Source organism: Mobula birostris, chromosome 5 (assembly GCF_030028105.1).
Source record: "Mobula birostris isolate sMobBir1 chromosome 5, sMobBir1.hap1, whole genome shotgun sequence".
In the NCBI taxonomy this organism is placed as follows: domain Eukaryota; kingdom Metazoa; phylum Chordata; class Chondrichthyes; order Myliobatiformes; family Myliobatidae; genus Mobula; species Mobula birostris.
The window spans coordinates 38,685,671-38,702,611 of NC_092374.1; the positions used below are offsets into that span (position 1 = coordinate 38,685,671).

Sequence of the window (16,941 nt, forward strand, 5' to 3'; positions counted from 1 at the left end):
TATGAACATTATCACTTTGGGAATTCCCCCATTCTTGCCCCTAGTAGTGCATTCCAGATTGTAACCATTGACAGATACATTTTTGAAAGCTAGCATTTTCCATTGTAATTGGAGTTCTGTTTGTGCTATTTAGAGAACGGATGAGCCGTCTTTTGCTGCCTTTTGCTGATCAGCAAGTTGAGATCCCTTCACTGCAGGCCGGAAACATTGCGCTGACTGTGGGACTCAAACAGGTGGGGTACTCTATTCGCTTAAAATTTAAACTTCCTCCAATATGAATGAAAAACACTGCAGAAATTTAAAATAAAAGGAGGCAGTGCTGGAAATGATCAGAGACAGACAGAGGGATGAAGGTAACATCTGAGTAACAAATCAGGATGGGATGGGAAATGGGTCATTACGTTACAAATGACAGTGAACCTTCTACTTTCCCTTAACTTTTTCTCTCCATCTTTAAACTTTCTTTTGCCACTAACTTTTCCCAGTTCTGAATTATTTTACTTTTGTACCAGCCATTTCTAGCATTTTCCATTTCTATTTCATAATGTTTCAACATTACCTGCATTTTAAGTGTATCCTCACCACCACAGGCCTATTTCTTTGCTTCTGTGGTAAGGGAAATGTGATCTGTATTTCTCTGACAAAAAGTGTTTCTTAACCTTTGGGGGGTGGGGAAAGGTGCTACTGAACACACAATGCCTTACTATCTTTTGAAACCATTTGATTTTGTTCGCTTAACAAGATTTGAAGGCTATGCGTTAAAAGATGTGCCATTTGTTGAAGGGGGTTAAAAAAAATTGCTGTGTAAAATTTTATCTGCTCCCACAACCCTTGTGGAGACAAGGGAATGGTCAGTATTTCACGTCAAGCCCTGCATTGTTAATGTATTTCTTGCTTTTGTCCACTTCCAATTCCTGAATTTTAAAAAAAGCAGTGATTGAGACAATTGTGTGTAGATTTAGTAACAACACACACAAAATGCTGGAGGAACTGAGCAGCCAGGCAGCATCTATGGAAAGAGTACAGTTGACATTTGTGCCAAAACCCTTCATCAGGACTGGAAAAGAAAACAAGGATGAGTATTTAGAGTTAGAAAGTGGGGGGAGGGGTAAGAAATACAAAGTTACAGATAAAACCTGGAGTGGGGAATCAGGTGAAGTAAAGAGCTGGGAAGTTAATTGGAGGAAGAGGTATAGGGCTGGAGAAGGGGGAATCTGATAGGCGAGGACAGAAGACCATGGAAGAAAGAAAAGGGGAAGGAGCAACAGAGGGATGTGACGGGCAGGTAAAGAGATAAGGTGAGCGGGAAAAGGGAATGGGTAATGGTGAAGTGGGGGGCATTACTGGAAGTTAGAGAAATCGATGTGCCCAGACAGAATATAAGGTGTTAAAACCATAAGTCAGAGGAGCAAAATTAGGCCATTCGGCCCATTGAGTCCAGTCCACCATTTCATCATAGCTGATCCTATTCAACCCCATACACCTGCCCTCTCACCATATCTCCTGATACTCAAACCCATCGGGAATCTATCAACTTCCGCTTTTAATATACCAACGTACTTGGCCTCCATCGCAGTCTGTGGCATAGTGTTCCACAGGTTCACCACTCTTTGGCAAAAAAAACTTCCTCCTTACTTCTGTTATAAAAGGTCACCCCTCAATTTTGAAGCAGTGCCCTCTAGTTCTAAGTGCCCCTACCAGAGGAAACGTCCTCTCCACATTCATCTTATCTAGTCCTGTCAACATTCAGTAGGTTTCAGTGAGATCCCTCCCACATTCTTCTAAGTTCCAGAGAGTACAGTCCTAAAGCTGTCAAACACTTGTCATATGTTAACCCCTTCATTCCCAGAATCATCCTCGTGAACCTCCTCTGGACTCTCTCCAATGACAATATATCCCTTCTGAGATAAAGGGCTCCAAACTGTTGACGGTACTCCAAGGCCGGCCTGACTAGTGTCTGATAAAGCTTCAGCATTATCTCCTTCTTTTTATATTCTATCTCCCGGAAGTAAATGCCAACATTGCATTTGCCTTCTTTACCACGGATTCAACCTATGACTTAACCTTCTGAGAGTCTTGCACAAGGACTCCTAAGTCCCTCTGCACTTCTGATGTTTGAATTTTCTCCCTACGTATATCATAGCCTGCATTATTGTTCCTTTTACCAAAATGTATATGATATATTTCATTCGCCACATTTTAGCCCATTTTTCCAGTTTGTCTAGGTCCTGCTGCAATCGCATTGCTTCCTCAGCACAACCTACCCCTCCACCTATCTTTGTGTCATCTGCACACTTTGCCACAAAGCCATCAATTTCACTATCTAAATCATTGACAATGTCCCAATACTGACCCCTAAGGAACACCACTAATCACTGACAGCCAATCAGAAAAGACCCCCTTTATTCCCACTCACTGCCTCCTGCCTGTCAGCCATTCCTCTGTCCATTTCCTGTAACACCATAGGATTTTATCTTGTTAAGCAGCCTTCTGAAAATCGAAGTAAATGACATCCACTGCCTCTCCTTTGTTCTCAAAGAACTCATAACCAATTTGTCAGGCAAGATTTCCCGTGCTAACTTTGACTTATTTTATCATTAGACTCCAAGTACCCTGAAACCTCGTCCTTAATAATGGACTCCCAACCAACACTTTCCCAACCACTGAGGATTGGCTAACTGGACTATAATTTCCTCTCTTTTGTCTTCCTCCCTTCTTAAGAGTGGAGTGACATTTGCAGTTTCCCATTTCTTCTGGACCATGCCAGAATCAAGTGATTCTTGAAAAATTATGACCAATGCATTTGTTATCTCTTCAGAAATCTCTTTCAGGACTCTAGGATATAGCCCATCTGGTCCAGGTGATTTACCCGTCTTAAGACCTTTCAGTTTTCCTCGCCCTTTTTCCTTTGTAATAGCAATGGCATTCACTCCTGCTTCCTGACACTCATGGACCTCTGGCATACAGCTAATGCCTTCCACAATTAACACTGAATCAAAGTACTTGTTAAGTTCATCTGCCATTTCTTTCCCCCATTACTACCTCACCAGCGTCATTTTCCAGTGATCCATTATCAACTCTCACCTCCCTTTTATTCTTTATATAACTGAAAAAAATGTTGTTATGCTGTTCTATATCAGGGGTCCCCAACCTTTTTTGCACCGCGAACCGGTTTAATATTGACAATATTCTTGCGGACTGGCTGACCGGGTTGGGGTGGAGGGAGGGGGGATGTTCAGGTAAGTTTAAACTCACCTCAACATGTCTTTTACAGTAGGGTGCCAACTTTCTCACTCCCAAATAAGGGACAAAAGTAGCAGTCAAATCCCGGGACACATGTTTACCCCGAGGAAGACTACCATGACCATGAAGCCTTGCACGGGCACCTGTGCGCATGCATGAGTGACGTGCGCATGCACGTACGTGCCAAATTTTTTCACACAAATCGGTTTTCGCTTAATCTTCCCAACTATACTGTACATAGATTACTTCTACATTATATAGGCTGTGTATTTATGATATCATTCCTGCTTTTACTATATGTTAGTGTTATTTTAGGTTTTATGTATTATTTGGTATGGTTTGGTAGGTTGCTTTTTGAGTCTGGGAACGCTCAAAAATTTTTCCCATATAAATTAATGGTAATTGCTTCTTCGCTTTACGCCACTTCCGCACGAAAGGTTTCTTAGGAGCGCTCTACCTTAACGGGGGAAATACGGGACGAGGGCGGTCCCGTATGGGACAAAGCAATTTAGCCCAATATACAGGATGTCCCGGCAAATACGGGACAGTTGGCAACCCTATGTTCAAGTTCAACAGTGCGTGACAGAGAATGAGGAAAGGTGCAGCTGACTCATTACGTTTCCTCACGGTCCGGTAGCACATGCTTTGCGGCCCGGTACTGGTGGTTGGGGTGTTCTATACTATCGGTTAGTGTACCCTCATATTTCATCTTTTCCCTTCTTATAGATTTTTTGGTTGCCTTTTGTTGGATTTTAAAAGCTTCCCAATCATCTAACTTCCCTCTCATTTTTGCTACCTTATATGCCCCTTCCTTGGCCTTTTTGCAGTCCTTAACTTCCCTCGTCAGCCATGGTTACCTCGCCCTGTCTTTTGAGAACAACTTCTTCTGTGGGACATATCTATTCTGCACTTTGTGAACTATTCCCAGTAAGTTCAGCCACCTCTGTTCAGCTGTTATCCCCACCAGTATCCTCCTCCAATCCACCTGAGCAAGCTCCTCTGTCGTGCCTCTGTAATTCCCTTTATTTCATTGCAATACTGATACATGTGACTTGTGCTTCTCTCTCTCAAATTGCAGTTTGAATTCAATCGTATTATGATCACTGCCTCCTAAGGGTTCCTTTACATTAAGCTGACTTATAAACTAACAAAGATTTGCTTTTTATTTGCAATATGAACATCAAAACATACAGTGAAATTTTTTGTTAGCATCTAATCAAATCAGTGAGGATTGCGCTGGTAAGCCCACAAGTGTCGCCACTCTTCTGACGTCAGCATAGCATGTGCACAGCTCATTAACGCCAACCATACATATTTTGAATGTGGGAGGAAACTGGAGCACCTGGAGAAAATCCACGTGATTACAGGGAGAATGTATAAGCTCCTTACAGCAGCGGGATTCCCGATCCTAGAGCTGCCACTGTAGCTGTTAAATTACCATGCCACCCCATGTAGTGGAGAAAAGATTTAAATGGAGAGGGTTCTCCCACAGATTTAACTGTGTAAACATTTACTATGTAAAATTGCCCTCGTTTAATTTATTCAGTGAAGATTAAGTGCAATTTTTAGCCTTTCCCTTAGTCTAAGAGTATTATTTTGGAGGCACCCAAGGGTAGGAAATGTAAGTAACAGTTTGGTTTGAGTGTGTACACGGAGTGTCTTTTGTCCATTACAAGCAGAATTTTTGTGCATTGTATTTTTGCAGACAGCCACAGGTGACACTATAGTTTCGTCGAAGTCGCTGGCAGCAGCTGCAGCCCATCGAACAGGGGTGGGCTCTGCGAAGAGACACTTTGAGCAGGAGAAACAAGTACTGGCTACAGTTGAAGTTCCAGAACCTGTCTTCTTCTGTACGATTGAGCCACCATCTATGGCAAAACAGCCAGGTGTTGTGCAAAGTTGTTCTAACTTACGACTCTAATTTCTTGTCAAACAATGAGATTGTATTTTTAGTGCTTGCTGTTTTCTTTTTATATTTTCAAATTGCTCTTTGATGGCATATTTCTCCAACAGATCTGGACCATGCTCTTGCCTGCCTTCAGCGGGAAGATCCCAGTTTAAAGGTGAAGATTGATCCAGATTCTGGTCAGGTAAAGTCACTCACTGCTCATTAATTGGAAGTTTATTGTCTAAGTGATGTGTATGTCTCACAATACTGTACTTATGTAATTTCTGTAGCTAAGAAGCTGACTTCATTTTGCTAATGGCCACTAAAAGTTACATTGGAACCTCTAAAGAATGAATGCATGAGTGAAATCTTGTGCAATGAACATGGAAATTTGAGTAATTGAAAGCCCACTCTGCAACCCTACCACCTCTTGACAGTGCAAAAAATGTCCCTATATGTATGTCTGAACTTTTCTCTCCCTTTTTAAAGAACCATGTGTAACCCTCAGGCTCGTCCAGCTCGTGTTCGTCTAGGGGAATCAGCCTTCGGCCCCACCAATCTGGGTGATCACGTTTGTGTGGATGCTGTGTAATGTACCCACAACGCAAAATATCAGACAGTACACCATATGCAATTAAATGATTGAACTTTATGAATCTTAATCTGAATATAGGGTTAGTATTGAAAATAAGAAAGGGCCCAATTCAAGTTAAAAGTTCACGTTGGAGCTAACTCAGTAGTCATTCTTCCACCATTGGTCTCCTCCGAGCGTTGCCAACCTTCGGACCCTCAGATCCCAGTCCACTCCATCCGGTGGTCTCCCAGCTCTCTCCACATGCGTCTTCCCTCTTCATCTCTCCTCGACAAAAAGACCGCGATAAAACATCCTTCCAGATACACAAGACAAAGCAACAATCTCCAATTGGCTAACATGCATACCATAGTCCTGTTATCTCCAGCCATAACCCAAATATTGCTGCTGCAGAGAAACCGTTACCGCAGCAGTGAACGTTACAGAGAAGCCATTACATTAGCCTTAGCAGTGAAACATTACAAAGAAACCATTACACATGTGTTTTGAGAATCGTAGAATTAATGCATAGTGTAGCAAGTTAGAAAGTCAATTCATCTGTCCCCTTTCCCCTACCATTCGTATATATATTTGCACTTTGTCTTTACATTGTACTACTCTTGATTTTCTGTGGATGGATTAGTGCACCATATCACGTAAAATGAAGCATGTTGCTAAAACTGGTGAACATTCCGTATATAAGGCATCTGTTAGTCTTGCGAGACCATGGAAAGTCTTCACTCTCCAGGGCGCAGGCTTGGGCAGGGTTGAATGGAAGACCGACAGTTGCCCATGCTGCGAGTCTCCCCTCTCCATGACGCCGATGTTGTCCAAGGGAAGGGCAAGGGCTGATACAGCTTGGCACCAGTGTCGTCGCAGAGCACTGTGTGGTTAAGTGCCCTGCTCAAGGACACAACACGCTGCCTCATCTGGGGCTTGAACTCACGACCTTCAGGTCACTAGTCGAAAGCCTTAACCACTTGGCCACGTGCCCACTATATTCCGTGTAGCGGTAAACATACCTTCTGCTACTCAGTACAGATTATTCATCGCAAGGGGACAAGTATGGGTGGAGATCATTCAGGGTAATTATAGACCTTGAAGCTATTTGATTTTCATCTAAATTATGGTTGATTTAGACCTTAATTGCGTTTATCTTCCTGAAATGTGGAACTATTTTCTGCTACTCTGATAGACTATTTTATGTGGAATGGGAGAACTACACATTGAAATAATCCATGATCGAATCAAGCGAGAGTATGGAATTGAGACATATCTTGGACCCCTCGAGGTGGCCTACAGAGAAACTATAATAGAGTCTTCCATATCAAGTGGTAAGGTCTTAATTCATTATAACATTCAGCAATTTACTATTACTAAAGAAGTATTCTACATTACATACCTTAAATAAGATTTTAAAATTGCTGCAACAGACACAGAAAATCTGTTAATTTTTTTTACACAGCCACATTTACTTATGATATTTTACACCAGAAGTGAAGTGAAATATGTGACACATCAAAATGACTGTATGTGCTACAATCATTTGTGGTTAACAGTAAAACACTAAAGGGTACTAGTAATATTGGTTGCAGAGGACAATTATTTGTTCTGACATTTAACAATGTTGCTGGCAGTTTCCCGCAAGATTTTAATTGAATGGTCTGCAGTTAATCTCTCCATCAGAGGCTGAGATGCAGCACAAAAGCGGGACCCACCTTTATCACCAACAATAATTGAAACCCAGCCAAGCCACATTAGGATTCTCCAAAAAGAAAATCTCTAGAAAATCGCAATATTGTAAACTAATTAAAGCACTCTTATTTTCAATTCAATTTAAATAAGGTAGAAGAATATCTGTACAATATTACAGGTTGAATACATAAACCAGGCTGGCAATTCAATGTTGTTATCTTTTAGATGCGGAGTCCCCACCTTCCTGCACAAGTAGGGGTTAAGTAGTTTACAATATTATTTGAAGATCCCTGGGTTTCCTGACCAACATCCTCTCTCAACTAATATCACTAAGAGAGATTGTCTTGATATTTAAGTTCCATTCTGCCAGTTAGACTTTCTTTTGCGCATTCTGAAATAGTAATAAAATCAGTATGTGTACTGACGAAGGGTCTCGGCCTGAAACGTCGACTGTACCTCTTCCTAGAGATGCTGCCTGGCCTGCTGCGTTCACCAGCAACTTTGATGTGTACTGTAGTCTCTTTCATAGATGTGGCAGGTGGTGGCTGAAGGAATTGGTGGATAGGTAATTCATGAGGTGGTGTGCTCCTTGCAGCATTAATGCTCTTGGTTCTTAGACTCAAATTTTTTAGTATCATCCCAAATGCACTGTTTCTACTTTGAGTAGTCAAGGGACAGATGTTTCCTGGAGTCAGTGTTTGCATTCCCTTGAAGCTTTGAGCAAATCCTTGGATCGTTTTGTCTATCTGTTGGTTAATCTCTTCCCATGTCAGGTCTTGTAATAGTTTGTCTGGTTTGGGGCATATGAATGTCATATTCTGTTCATCCTAGCTGACAAGAATAACTAAGGACCCAATGTTGGCTTGAGGGAGCGTGCTTACATTGGTTTGTTTATCTTTCCAGTGAATTGGAGGATTTTGCAGAGTCAGTGTTGGTATATTTATAATAAACAATTAATGAACTGTATAATTTATTCCTTTAGATACTCTTGACAGAACAGTGGGGGATAAACGTAATCTAGTAACAGTGGAGCTTTCTGCCCACCCATGGCTGGGAGAAGGATCAAAGACAAAACCTCTTATTGAAATTTCAGATCATATAATGGAACAGCTTTCTACAGAAACTCATCATGCTATAGAAAATGGAATCAAAAACTCATTTCTTCAAGGTGCCACATGATAAGTTAATTTTGTCATTGAAATGTATAAATCAGTATATTGCATAAAAATTGAACTGTATCATATGTGGTATGTAAATCATTTTATTGCTTATTTTTGTAGGTCCTCTTTTAAGGTTCCCAGTTCAGGATGTGGTGGTTACCTTGCAGTCTCTAAATATACACCCTGGAACATCCATGCCAATGATTTCTGCTTGTGTTTCACGTTGTGTGCAGAAGGTAAGGCCTTGGGAAATTAACATGGTGATTTTGTAGATACTGACAGCTCTATATTTCCATTAGCTGATTGAACAGCTCTACTGGAGAAGGGCATTTTATGGTTAGCAATTAACTGTGAGATTGGTTTTTGCCTTAGAAGTGGTTCAAATCATCAGTTTTATACACTGTTCATTTTGTTGATAATTTTGTTGCAATACTGTATTGTTTAATGCTCTTAAATGCAATTTTCGATACGTCTCATTAATAAACCATACGCACTGAAAGACGAGTGTCCAAATTACATTCCGTATATTTCTTTTTAATATACTGCAGTCGTCTAGCACCCAATTATCCCAACATTTTTCAAGTGCCCGCAAAGCAGAACAGCCAGCAACTCGCTACTAGGCTTCAAGCAGAGCTACTTTCTGTCACTCAAAACCCTTTTCGTCTGTCTCTGATAATTTGAGACTTCATAAAAACATTTGGAATAGATTCAAATACTGTATATTAAACAAATGGGAAAAAAACATAATGAAAGCATTTAGAAACCATTCATCTCTTGCTAATTACGCACAAGTAAAGAAACATAAACAATTTAGCTAAGTTTACTTTGTTACGTACCCCGTAACTGGGTTGCCAAACCAGCAGAAATGGATCACTCGGAGTCTGGATTACTAGAACTAAGAAAGTTTTATTAAAGAAACAAGCAACACAGTACTCTAATCAAAAGGATAATAAATGCAACAGTTCAGCAATGATAAACACACATGTACACAGAATTAAGATAACAGAATCAATCAAGCTCTATCTTTGTCTAGGGGTAAATGACCAGTTTCAAAGTGACGCAAAGTTCAGTTCAATTTAGTCCAGTTCAGTTCGCAGTAATCGCTGCCGTTGGAGATGGACATTGGGGGGAAGGAGAGAGAGAGCAAAACGAATGAATATTCAAAACAGCTTCCACACAGACCTTTGATATTCTTCGCAGTCAGCTTTCGTGTGAGCCCTTTGTGATGTCATCTGAGGTCACCAACTGTGACCCCTCGGTTTCCAGATACGATCGTTTCTCTGCGGTGAACCTGGCACCCAGGCAAGGGTGGACACACACCAGGTTCCTGCCCATCGTGTCTTTCCACCCTGTGCGTCTCTGGCTTGGTCCCGCAACCAGCCTTCCAAAACTTCCCACTGACTCGTGGGAGACGCACCGTTTCCAGGGTCTCGTTACCTCGGGGTGTCGGGTGTGTTACCTTAGCGAACCTGTCCCTTCTTATCCCCCTGCTGGGGTATCGCCTGTCCGTCACTTCAAACAGTTCAGGGTTCAAAGGGGAAGCCGATCTTGACAGCTCTCCTTCCGTTACTCTCTCCCGTCCCTTCATTAACATCTCCAAATGCTGCTCCATTGTTTTCCTTATCTCTCTTTCTCCTGAAGGCAGGTGGCAGACCAACTGCTGATCCCACTGGTGCCAGCCCAGGCCAGCTAACATCTTAATTTATGTGTATTCTTGTCACAACTTTAAAGAAGGTTGTCGAACTTATTTATATGAATGGTGTAGAGCAAGGTTCTTTAGCTGTAACTGGAGTAAGACTGAGGGGCCAGACCTGAAGTGTAACTGACAGGGTGTTGAACTGCCTTGGTCTCAGTGGTGAATCCAGTAGTTGACCAAGTGATCACCTTTGCTTGATTTTCAGTGTGTCCTTGATTTTCACGCTAAAATGTGTAGTCTCAGAATAAAGAACAGATTGATTCTTAAAAAGACATTGATCTGACAGCAAAAAACAGGCTAATTTCATACCATTGTTTTACTAAAAATACATTAATTTGTGGTGACACACACAAAATGCTGGAGTAACTCAGCAGGTCAGGCAGCATCTATAGAAACGAAGAAACAGTGAACATTTTGGATTGAGACCCTACATCAGGACTGGAAAGGAAGGGGTAGGATGCCAGAATAAGAAGATGGGAGGAGGTGAAGGAGGACAAGCAGCTTAGAAGGTGATTGGCGAAGCCGGGTGGGTGGGGGAGGAAGGACGAAGTAAGAAGCTGGGAGTTGAGAGGTGGAAAAGGCAAAGGGCTGGAGAACAAGGAATCTGATAGAAGAGGAGAGTGGACACGGGAGAAAGGGAAAGAGGAGGGGCACCAGGGGAAAGTGATAAGCAGGTGAAGAAAGAAGTAAGTTGGAGAAATTGATGATTTGTGGTGTACCTGCAATAGAATGGCAAATTGTATTGTTCACCAAACATCGGCCTTATTTCCTCTTGTCATTCTCATGCAGTGACGGGCACCTTACAGCTCTCTGCATTGATAAATTGGGAGAGTGCTCAGGGCAGAAGAGAGAAAATGGAGAGCTTATGATAATGAAAAGCAGGGTCAAAAGGAATCCTTCTGGTAATGTGTTGAGAATATGGAGATGATGGTGATGCCACAGCATTGTTTCTCTTGACCTTTGAGTAATGGTGGTGTTGAGAAAAGGTATTCAAAATCTTGCAAGGTATTGCAATGCACTCTGTAGACTGTATAGACTACGCCATGGTGGGTGGAAGGAGGTGGTGGGGGTGTCTACTCTGTTGTGTGCAGTGCATTGAGCTGGCAAATTATTATCTAATGTTAGCAACAAGGTTCCTAATTGCTCTAATTGCACATTTCAAAGGAATTGGTGAATAGCCTGATATTCCTGACCTGAGTGTTGCGTGGAGGAGAAGCAGTGACACCCATCTTCCTCCTGGTTCATGTAGTGTTTATGTAGAGATGTGGTGTTAAGGTCCTGTTTAATATGAAATATAAAAGTGGTGGGAAACTAGACATTGTTTTTAATTTAAAGGACAGCGCAATTCTATCTTGAGTGCATCAGAATCAAGTTTATTATCACTGGCATGTGTTGTGAAATTTGTTAAATTAGCAGCAGCAGCTAAATGCAATGCATAATATAGAAGGAAGAGGGGAAAAAATAATAAATAAACTGATTACAGTATGCATATGTTGAAAAGATTAAAAATCGTGCAAAAAAACAGAAATAATATATTTTTAAAAAGTGAGGTAGTGTTCACAAGTTCTATGTCCATTTAGAAATCGGATGGCAGAGGGGAAGAAGCTGTTCCTAATCGCTGAGTGTGTGTCTTCAGGCTTCTATATCTTCTACCTTATGGTAACAATGAGAAAAGGGCATGTCCTGAGTGCTGGAGGTCCTTAATAATGGATGCTGCCTTTCTGAGACCTGTCCTGGGTACTTTGCAGGCTGGTACCCAAGCTAGAGCTGACTAAATTTACAATCCTCTGCAGCTTGTTTCGGTCCTGTGCAGTAGCCCCTCTCATACCAGACAGTGATGCAGCCTGTCAGAATGCTCTCCACAGTACATTTATAGAAGTTTTTGAGTGTATTTGTTGACATGCCAAATCTCTTCAAACTCCTAATGAAGTATAGTCACTGTCTTGCCTTCTTTATCGCTGCTTCGCTATGTTGGGACCAGGTTAGGTCCTCAGAGACCTTGACACCCAGGAACTTGAAACTGTTCCTCCTCTCCACTTCTGATCCCTCTATGAAGATTTGTATGTGTTCCTTTGTCTTACCCTTCCTGTAGTCCACAGTCAGCTCGTTAGTCTTACTGACATTGAGTACAAGGTTGTTGCTGCGACACCACTCCACAAGTTGGCATATCTCACTCCTGTACGCCCTCTCGCCTCCATCTAGAGATTCTACCAACGATGGTTGTATCGTCAGCAAATTTATAGGTGGTATTTGAGCTATGCCTAGCCACACAGTCATGTGTATAGGGAGAGTAGAGCAGTGGGCTAAGCACAAACCCCAAAAGTGCACCAGTGTTGATCGTCAGTGAGGAGGAGATATCATCACCAATCCGCACAGATTGTGATCTTCCGGTTAGCAAGTTGAGGATCCAGTTGCAGAGGGAGGTACAGAGGCCCAGCTTCATGCATCGCCCCTAAACTGCAGCAATATTGGAAAGTGTAGATACCTAAATAAGGAAGTGAAGTGTACAAGCCAAGCTTCAGTGTTCGAAATAACAATATCTGGAAGAATTGTCGACATCACTCGTTAATTTCAAGTATTGACCTGAGTCCAGAGTGAAAGTTGTCTGCTGATCTTTGGAGAATCTTGCTTTGTGCAAGACATAAAAGAAGTTGTGCTAAAAGTTTTAACTTCAGTGCCACTGTGAAGTCAGCTGATGTGAGGAGTATGACAAACTAGTCTTATTTCCTCCATTGGGGAATAAACTTGTCCCTTCTGTACAGTTTTACATAGCTGAGATTATGATTTCCTCATGTCGTTAATTGCTGGATCAGCTACATTTTCTTTGTCAAAAAAAAACTACAAGAAGTCTGTAATTTTCGCTAAGTAAAATGGGAACTTGAAACTCATTCTACTTTTTTTTAATCTGCTCATAAAATCATTACATTGGGCTCAAATCTCTCCATTTGTCAGATATTAGAATGTTCAGAACCTCCTGATGTCGCAGAAATGGGAAACAGAGTCAATCTATCTCGTCAAGAACACTTCAAATCTTATGTATTTCACTGAGGCCATTAGTCAGTTTTATAAGCTCCAGAGTACAAATATGTTCTATTCATTCTGTCCTCATCAGGCTCCTGCAATTCTTTATCCCAGAAATAAATCATTTGTTGTATATTTTTTAAATATAGAAAGCAAAATTGCATATATTACTGCAGATATAATTTTATTAGAGCTCTACTCAATTAAGGGAAGGCTTCCCTAATTTTGCACCACAAATCATTTACTGTTAAGACCAATGTAACTTTGGAGGTGCAAGGGAATTGAGATGTTGTAATCTACTACAAAAAAAACACAAACTGCTGAGGAACTCAACAATTTAAATAGCATGGGTGGCGGCAGAGGCGTGGTTGAGGTTTCAACTTGAGTTTCTGCTCGACTTGGACAGATGCAGGGTCTTGACCCAAGAAGTCAGTCTGACCCAATGTGTTCCTCCATCAGCTTTTTTTGCTCCAACATTACTTTTGCTTTGACTGTGTCACATGAAATTCTTGTGGGTTTTGCACATTGTATAGTGGTTTCTCACCACTTTGTTTTCCTCCCATTATTGTAGCTTTAAGTACTCTTTATTAAGTCTGTATTATAGTTAAGCATAAAAACTCTATTTTGTGATTTCCCAATACAACTATATGGGAGTAGATAATTTCATGGGTCAGGATACAAATTAAGTAATGCTGATTTGTAAACTGTACAGAAAGTTACAGTGAGGAAGAAATACTGGAGTGAAATTGAATGTACCCATGGTACGTGGCTGCTGTGCCTCTTCACCATTAGTTCCCTTCTGCTTTACCATTAAAATGTATTGAAAGGCATGATTGACAGAACTGAATTTGCAGCAGGGGCCAGCATTACAGAGCATAAAGTTGATTTCCTCTGTTATGCAGGTGGCACACAATTATATCTCTGAAATGAGCCTGATGATGATTACACCCTATCTCCTCTGACTTCTATAAACTCAGTGCTCGCTTTGACTCTCAAAACATGCAGGAACTGTCATGAATTCCTACAGCCCCTTTGATCCTACGACTTCAGCCTCTTCAGTCCGACGTGAAAGCATCCTTCAGCAGGGTGAACCCACGGAAAACATCTGGCTACGATGCAATACTCGGTCGAGCACTAAAGACCTGAGCAGATCAACTGCCTGGAGTATTCACCGATATCTTTTAACTTCTCACTTCGGCAGTCTGAGATACCCACCTGCTTCAAGCAGGCTTCAATTATACCGGTGTCTAAGAAGAACGTGGTAACCCACTTCAATGACTACTATCCGGTAGCACTTATATCCACTGTGATGAAGTGCTTTGAGAGGCTGATGAAGAAACCTCTCAACTCCTGCCTGAGAAGCAACTTGGATCCACTCCAATTTGGCTACCAGGACAACTGCAGATGCCATTTCATTGGCTCTTCACTCAACCCTGGAACATCTGGACAACAAAGATGCATACATCAGGATGCTCTTTATTGACTACAGCTTGACATTCAATACCAAAATCCCTTCAAAACTAATCAATAAGCTCCAAGACCCTGGCCTTAATGCTTGTGAAATTGGATCCTCAATTTTCTCGCTACCAGACCCCATTCAGTTCGGATTGGCAACATCTCCTCCACAATCCCCATCAACACAGCTACACCACAAGGCTGTGTGCTTAGCTGCCTGCTCTACTCACTTTATACATATAAATGTGAGACTGAAGCACAGCTCCAGTGCCATATTTAAGTTTGCTAACAACACTACTGTAGTTGGCCAAATCAAACGTGGTGACAAATCACAAACAGGAGGAAGATTGAAAATCTGGCTGAGTGGTGCCACAATAACCATCTCTCACTCGATGTCAGCAAGACAGAGGGGCTGATTATTGACTACAGGATGAGGATACCGGAGGTCCATAAGCCAGTCCACATCGGGGGGATTGGAGGTGAAGAGGGTCAGCAACTCTTAAGTTCTTTGGTGCAATCATTTCAGAGGATTTGTCCTGGGCCTAACACATAAGTGAAATTACAAAGAAAGCATGACAGTGCCTCTACTTCCTTAGAAGTTTGTAAAGATTCAGCATGACATCTAAAACTTTGACAAGTATACTGACTGGCTGCATCATGACCTGGTATGGAAACACCGATAGGTAGATAGATCCCAGTGTCAAAGTAGCATTACAAGTACACAGACATACAAATATTAGAAGAGAGGTAAGAAAGAATTTTTAAAAAGTTGCCTCAAACTGTCTAACAGGAGGGGAGGGGGTCATCACTTCCCCCGCTATAGGTTGACTCATAGAACCTAATGGCTGAGGGTAAGAATGACCTCATATACTGCTCTTTGGAGCAGCACAGTTAGAACATGTGAAGAAGAGGCCTGCATACTTGGGCATCAGTCTCCTTGGGAAGTAGAGGTGACTCAGTTCAGTTTTCATTTATTGTCATTTAGAAATGCATGCATTAAAAAATGATACAACGTTCCTCCAGAAAAATATCACAAGAAAACACAGAACAAACCAAGACTAAAACTGACAAAACCACATAATTATAACATATAGTTACAACAGTGCAAAGCAATACCAGAATTTGATAAAGAGCGGATCATGGGCATGGTAAAAAAAAGTCTCAAAGTCCCGATAGACTCATCATCCTACACAGACAGCGGGAGGAACTCTCCCTGCCATGAACCTCCAAGCACCACCGACTCACCGATGCAGCACCACTGGTAGCACCCGACTGCAGCGGACTCTGAGTCCGTCCGAAAACTTAGAGCCTCCGACCAGCCCCTCTGACACAGCCTCTCCGAGCACCATCCTCTGCCAAGCGCTTCGACCCCGCCCTGGCCGCCGAGCAACAAGCAAAGCCGAGAAATCGAGGCCTTCTTCTCCGGAGATTCTGGACCACACAGTAGCAGCAGCAGTGAAGCAGGCATTTTGGAAGTTTCACCAGACGTTCCTCTGTGCTCTCACATCCGTCTCCATCAAATCAGGATTGTGCATGGCACCCTACTTGACAGGTAACAGAGATCACCACCGGAGTGGCTGCTGCGAGCTGCGTCGCGCCGCCATCCTCCCACGAGATGGGTATTCAGAGTCTGGCCCTTCTTGTATACAGCCTCTGTGTTGGTGCTCTGCTCAAGTCTGTCATCCAGGTGCACCGTACCTGTAGGTCCTCACCACATTCACATTCTCACCCTCCATAGTAACAGGGAGCAGTGCAGGCTTAGTCTTCTGAAAGTTCATCACCATCTCCTTTGTCTTACTGATGTTGAGCTGCAGATGATTCAGGTTGCACCATTTGACAAAGTCCTCCACCAGGGCCCTGTGTTGATCCTCCCGTCCTCCCTTTATACAGCCAACTATTGCTGAATCATCAGAAAATTTCTGCAGATGACATGATTCAGTGTTGTATCTAAAGTCTGAGGTATACAGGGTAAACAGGAAGGAAGCCTGTGGGACCCCAGTGCTGCTTATAGCCATATCGGACACACAGCTCTGAAGCCACACAAACTGTGGTCTGCCAGTCAGGTAGTCCATTTTCCAGGAGACATATGTAATATAGGCATCCGTTAGTCTCGTGAGACCATGGATTTCCAGGGCGCAGGCCTGGGCATGGTTGAATGGAAGACCGGCAGTTGCCCATGCTGCTCGTCTCACCTTTCCACGCCACCGATGTT

At 42.3% G+C, this 16,941-nt stretch overlaps 1 protein-coding gene across 5 annotated transcripts in view; it reads left to right on the forward strand.

The window, feature by feature from the left end:
- gfm2 (GTP dependent ribosome recycling factor mitochondrial 2) overlaps positions 1–16,941 on the forward strand; it is a 79,882-nt gene that overhangs the window by 32,034 nt on the left and 30,907 nt on the right. For all 5 annotated transcript variants that reach the window (XR_011885987.1, XR_011885985.1, XR_011885988.1 and 2 more), the window contains 6 exons: positions 134–233; positions 4,949–5,129; positions 5,257–5,333; positions 6,898–7,036; positions 8,380–8,565; positions 8,678–8,793. Coding sequence is in view for 1 of the 5 variants with exons in the window: in XM_072257912.1 (XP_072114013.1) it covers positions 134–233; positions 4,949–5,129; positions 5,257–5,333; positions 6,898–7,036; positions 8,380–8,565; positions 8,678–8,793 (799 nt within the window). In the remaining 4 variants the exon portion in view is untranslated. The remainder of the gene's footprint in view (positions 1–133; positions 234–4,948; positions 5,130–5,256; positions 5,334–6,897; positions 7,037–8,379; positions 8,566–8,677; positions 8,794–16,941) is intronic.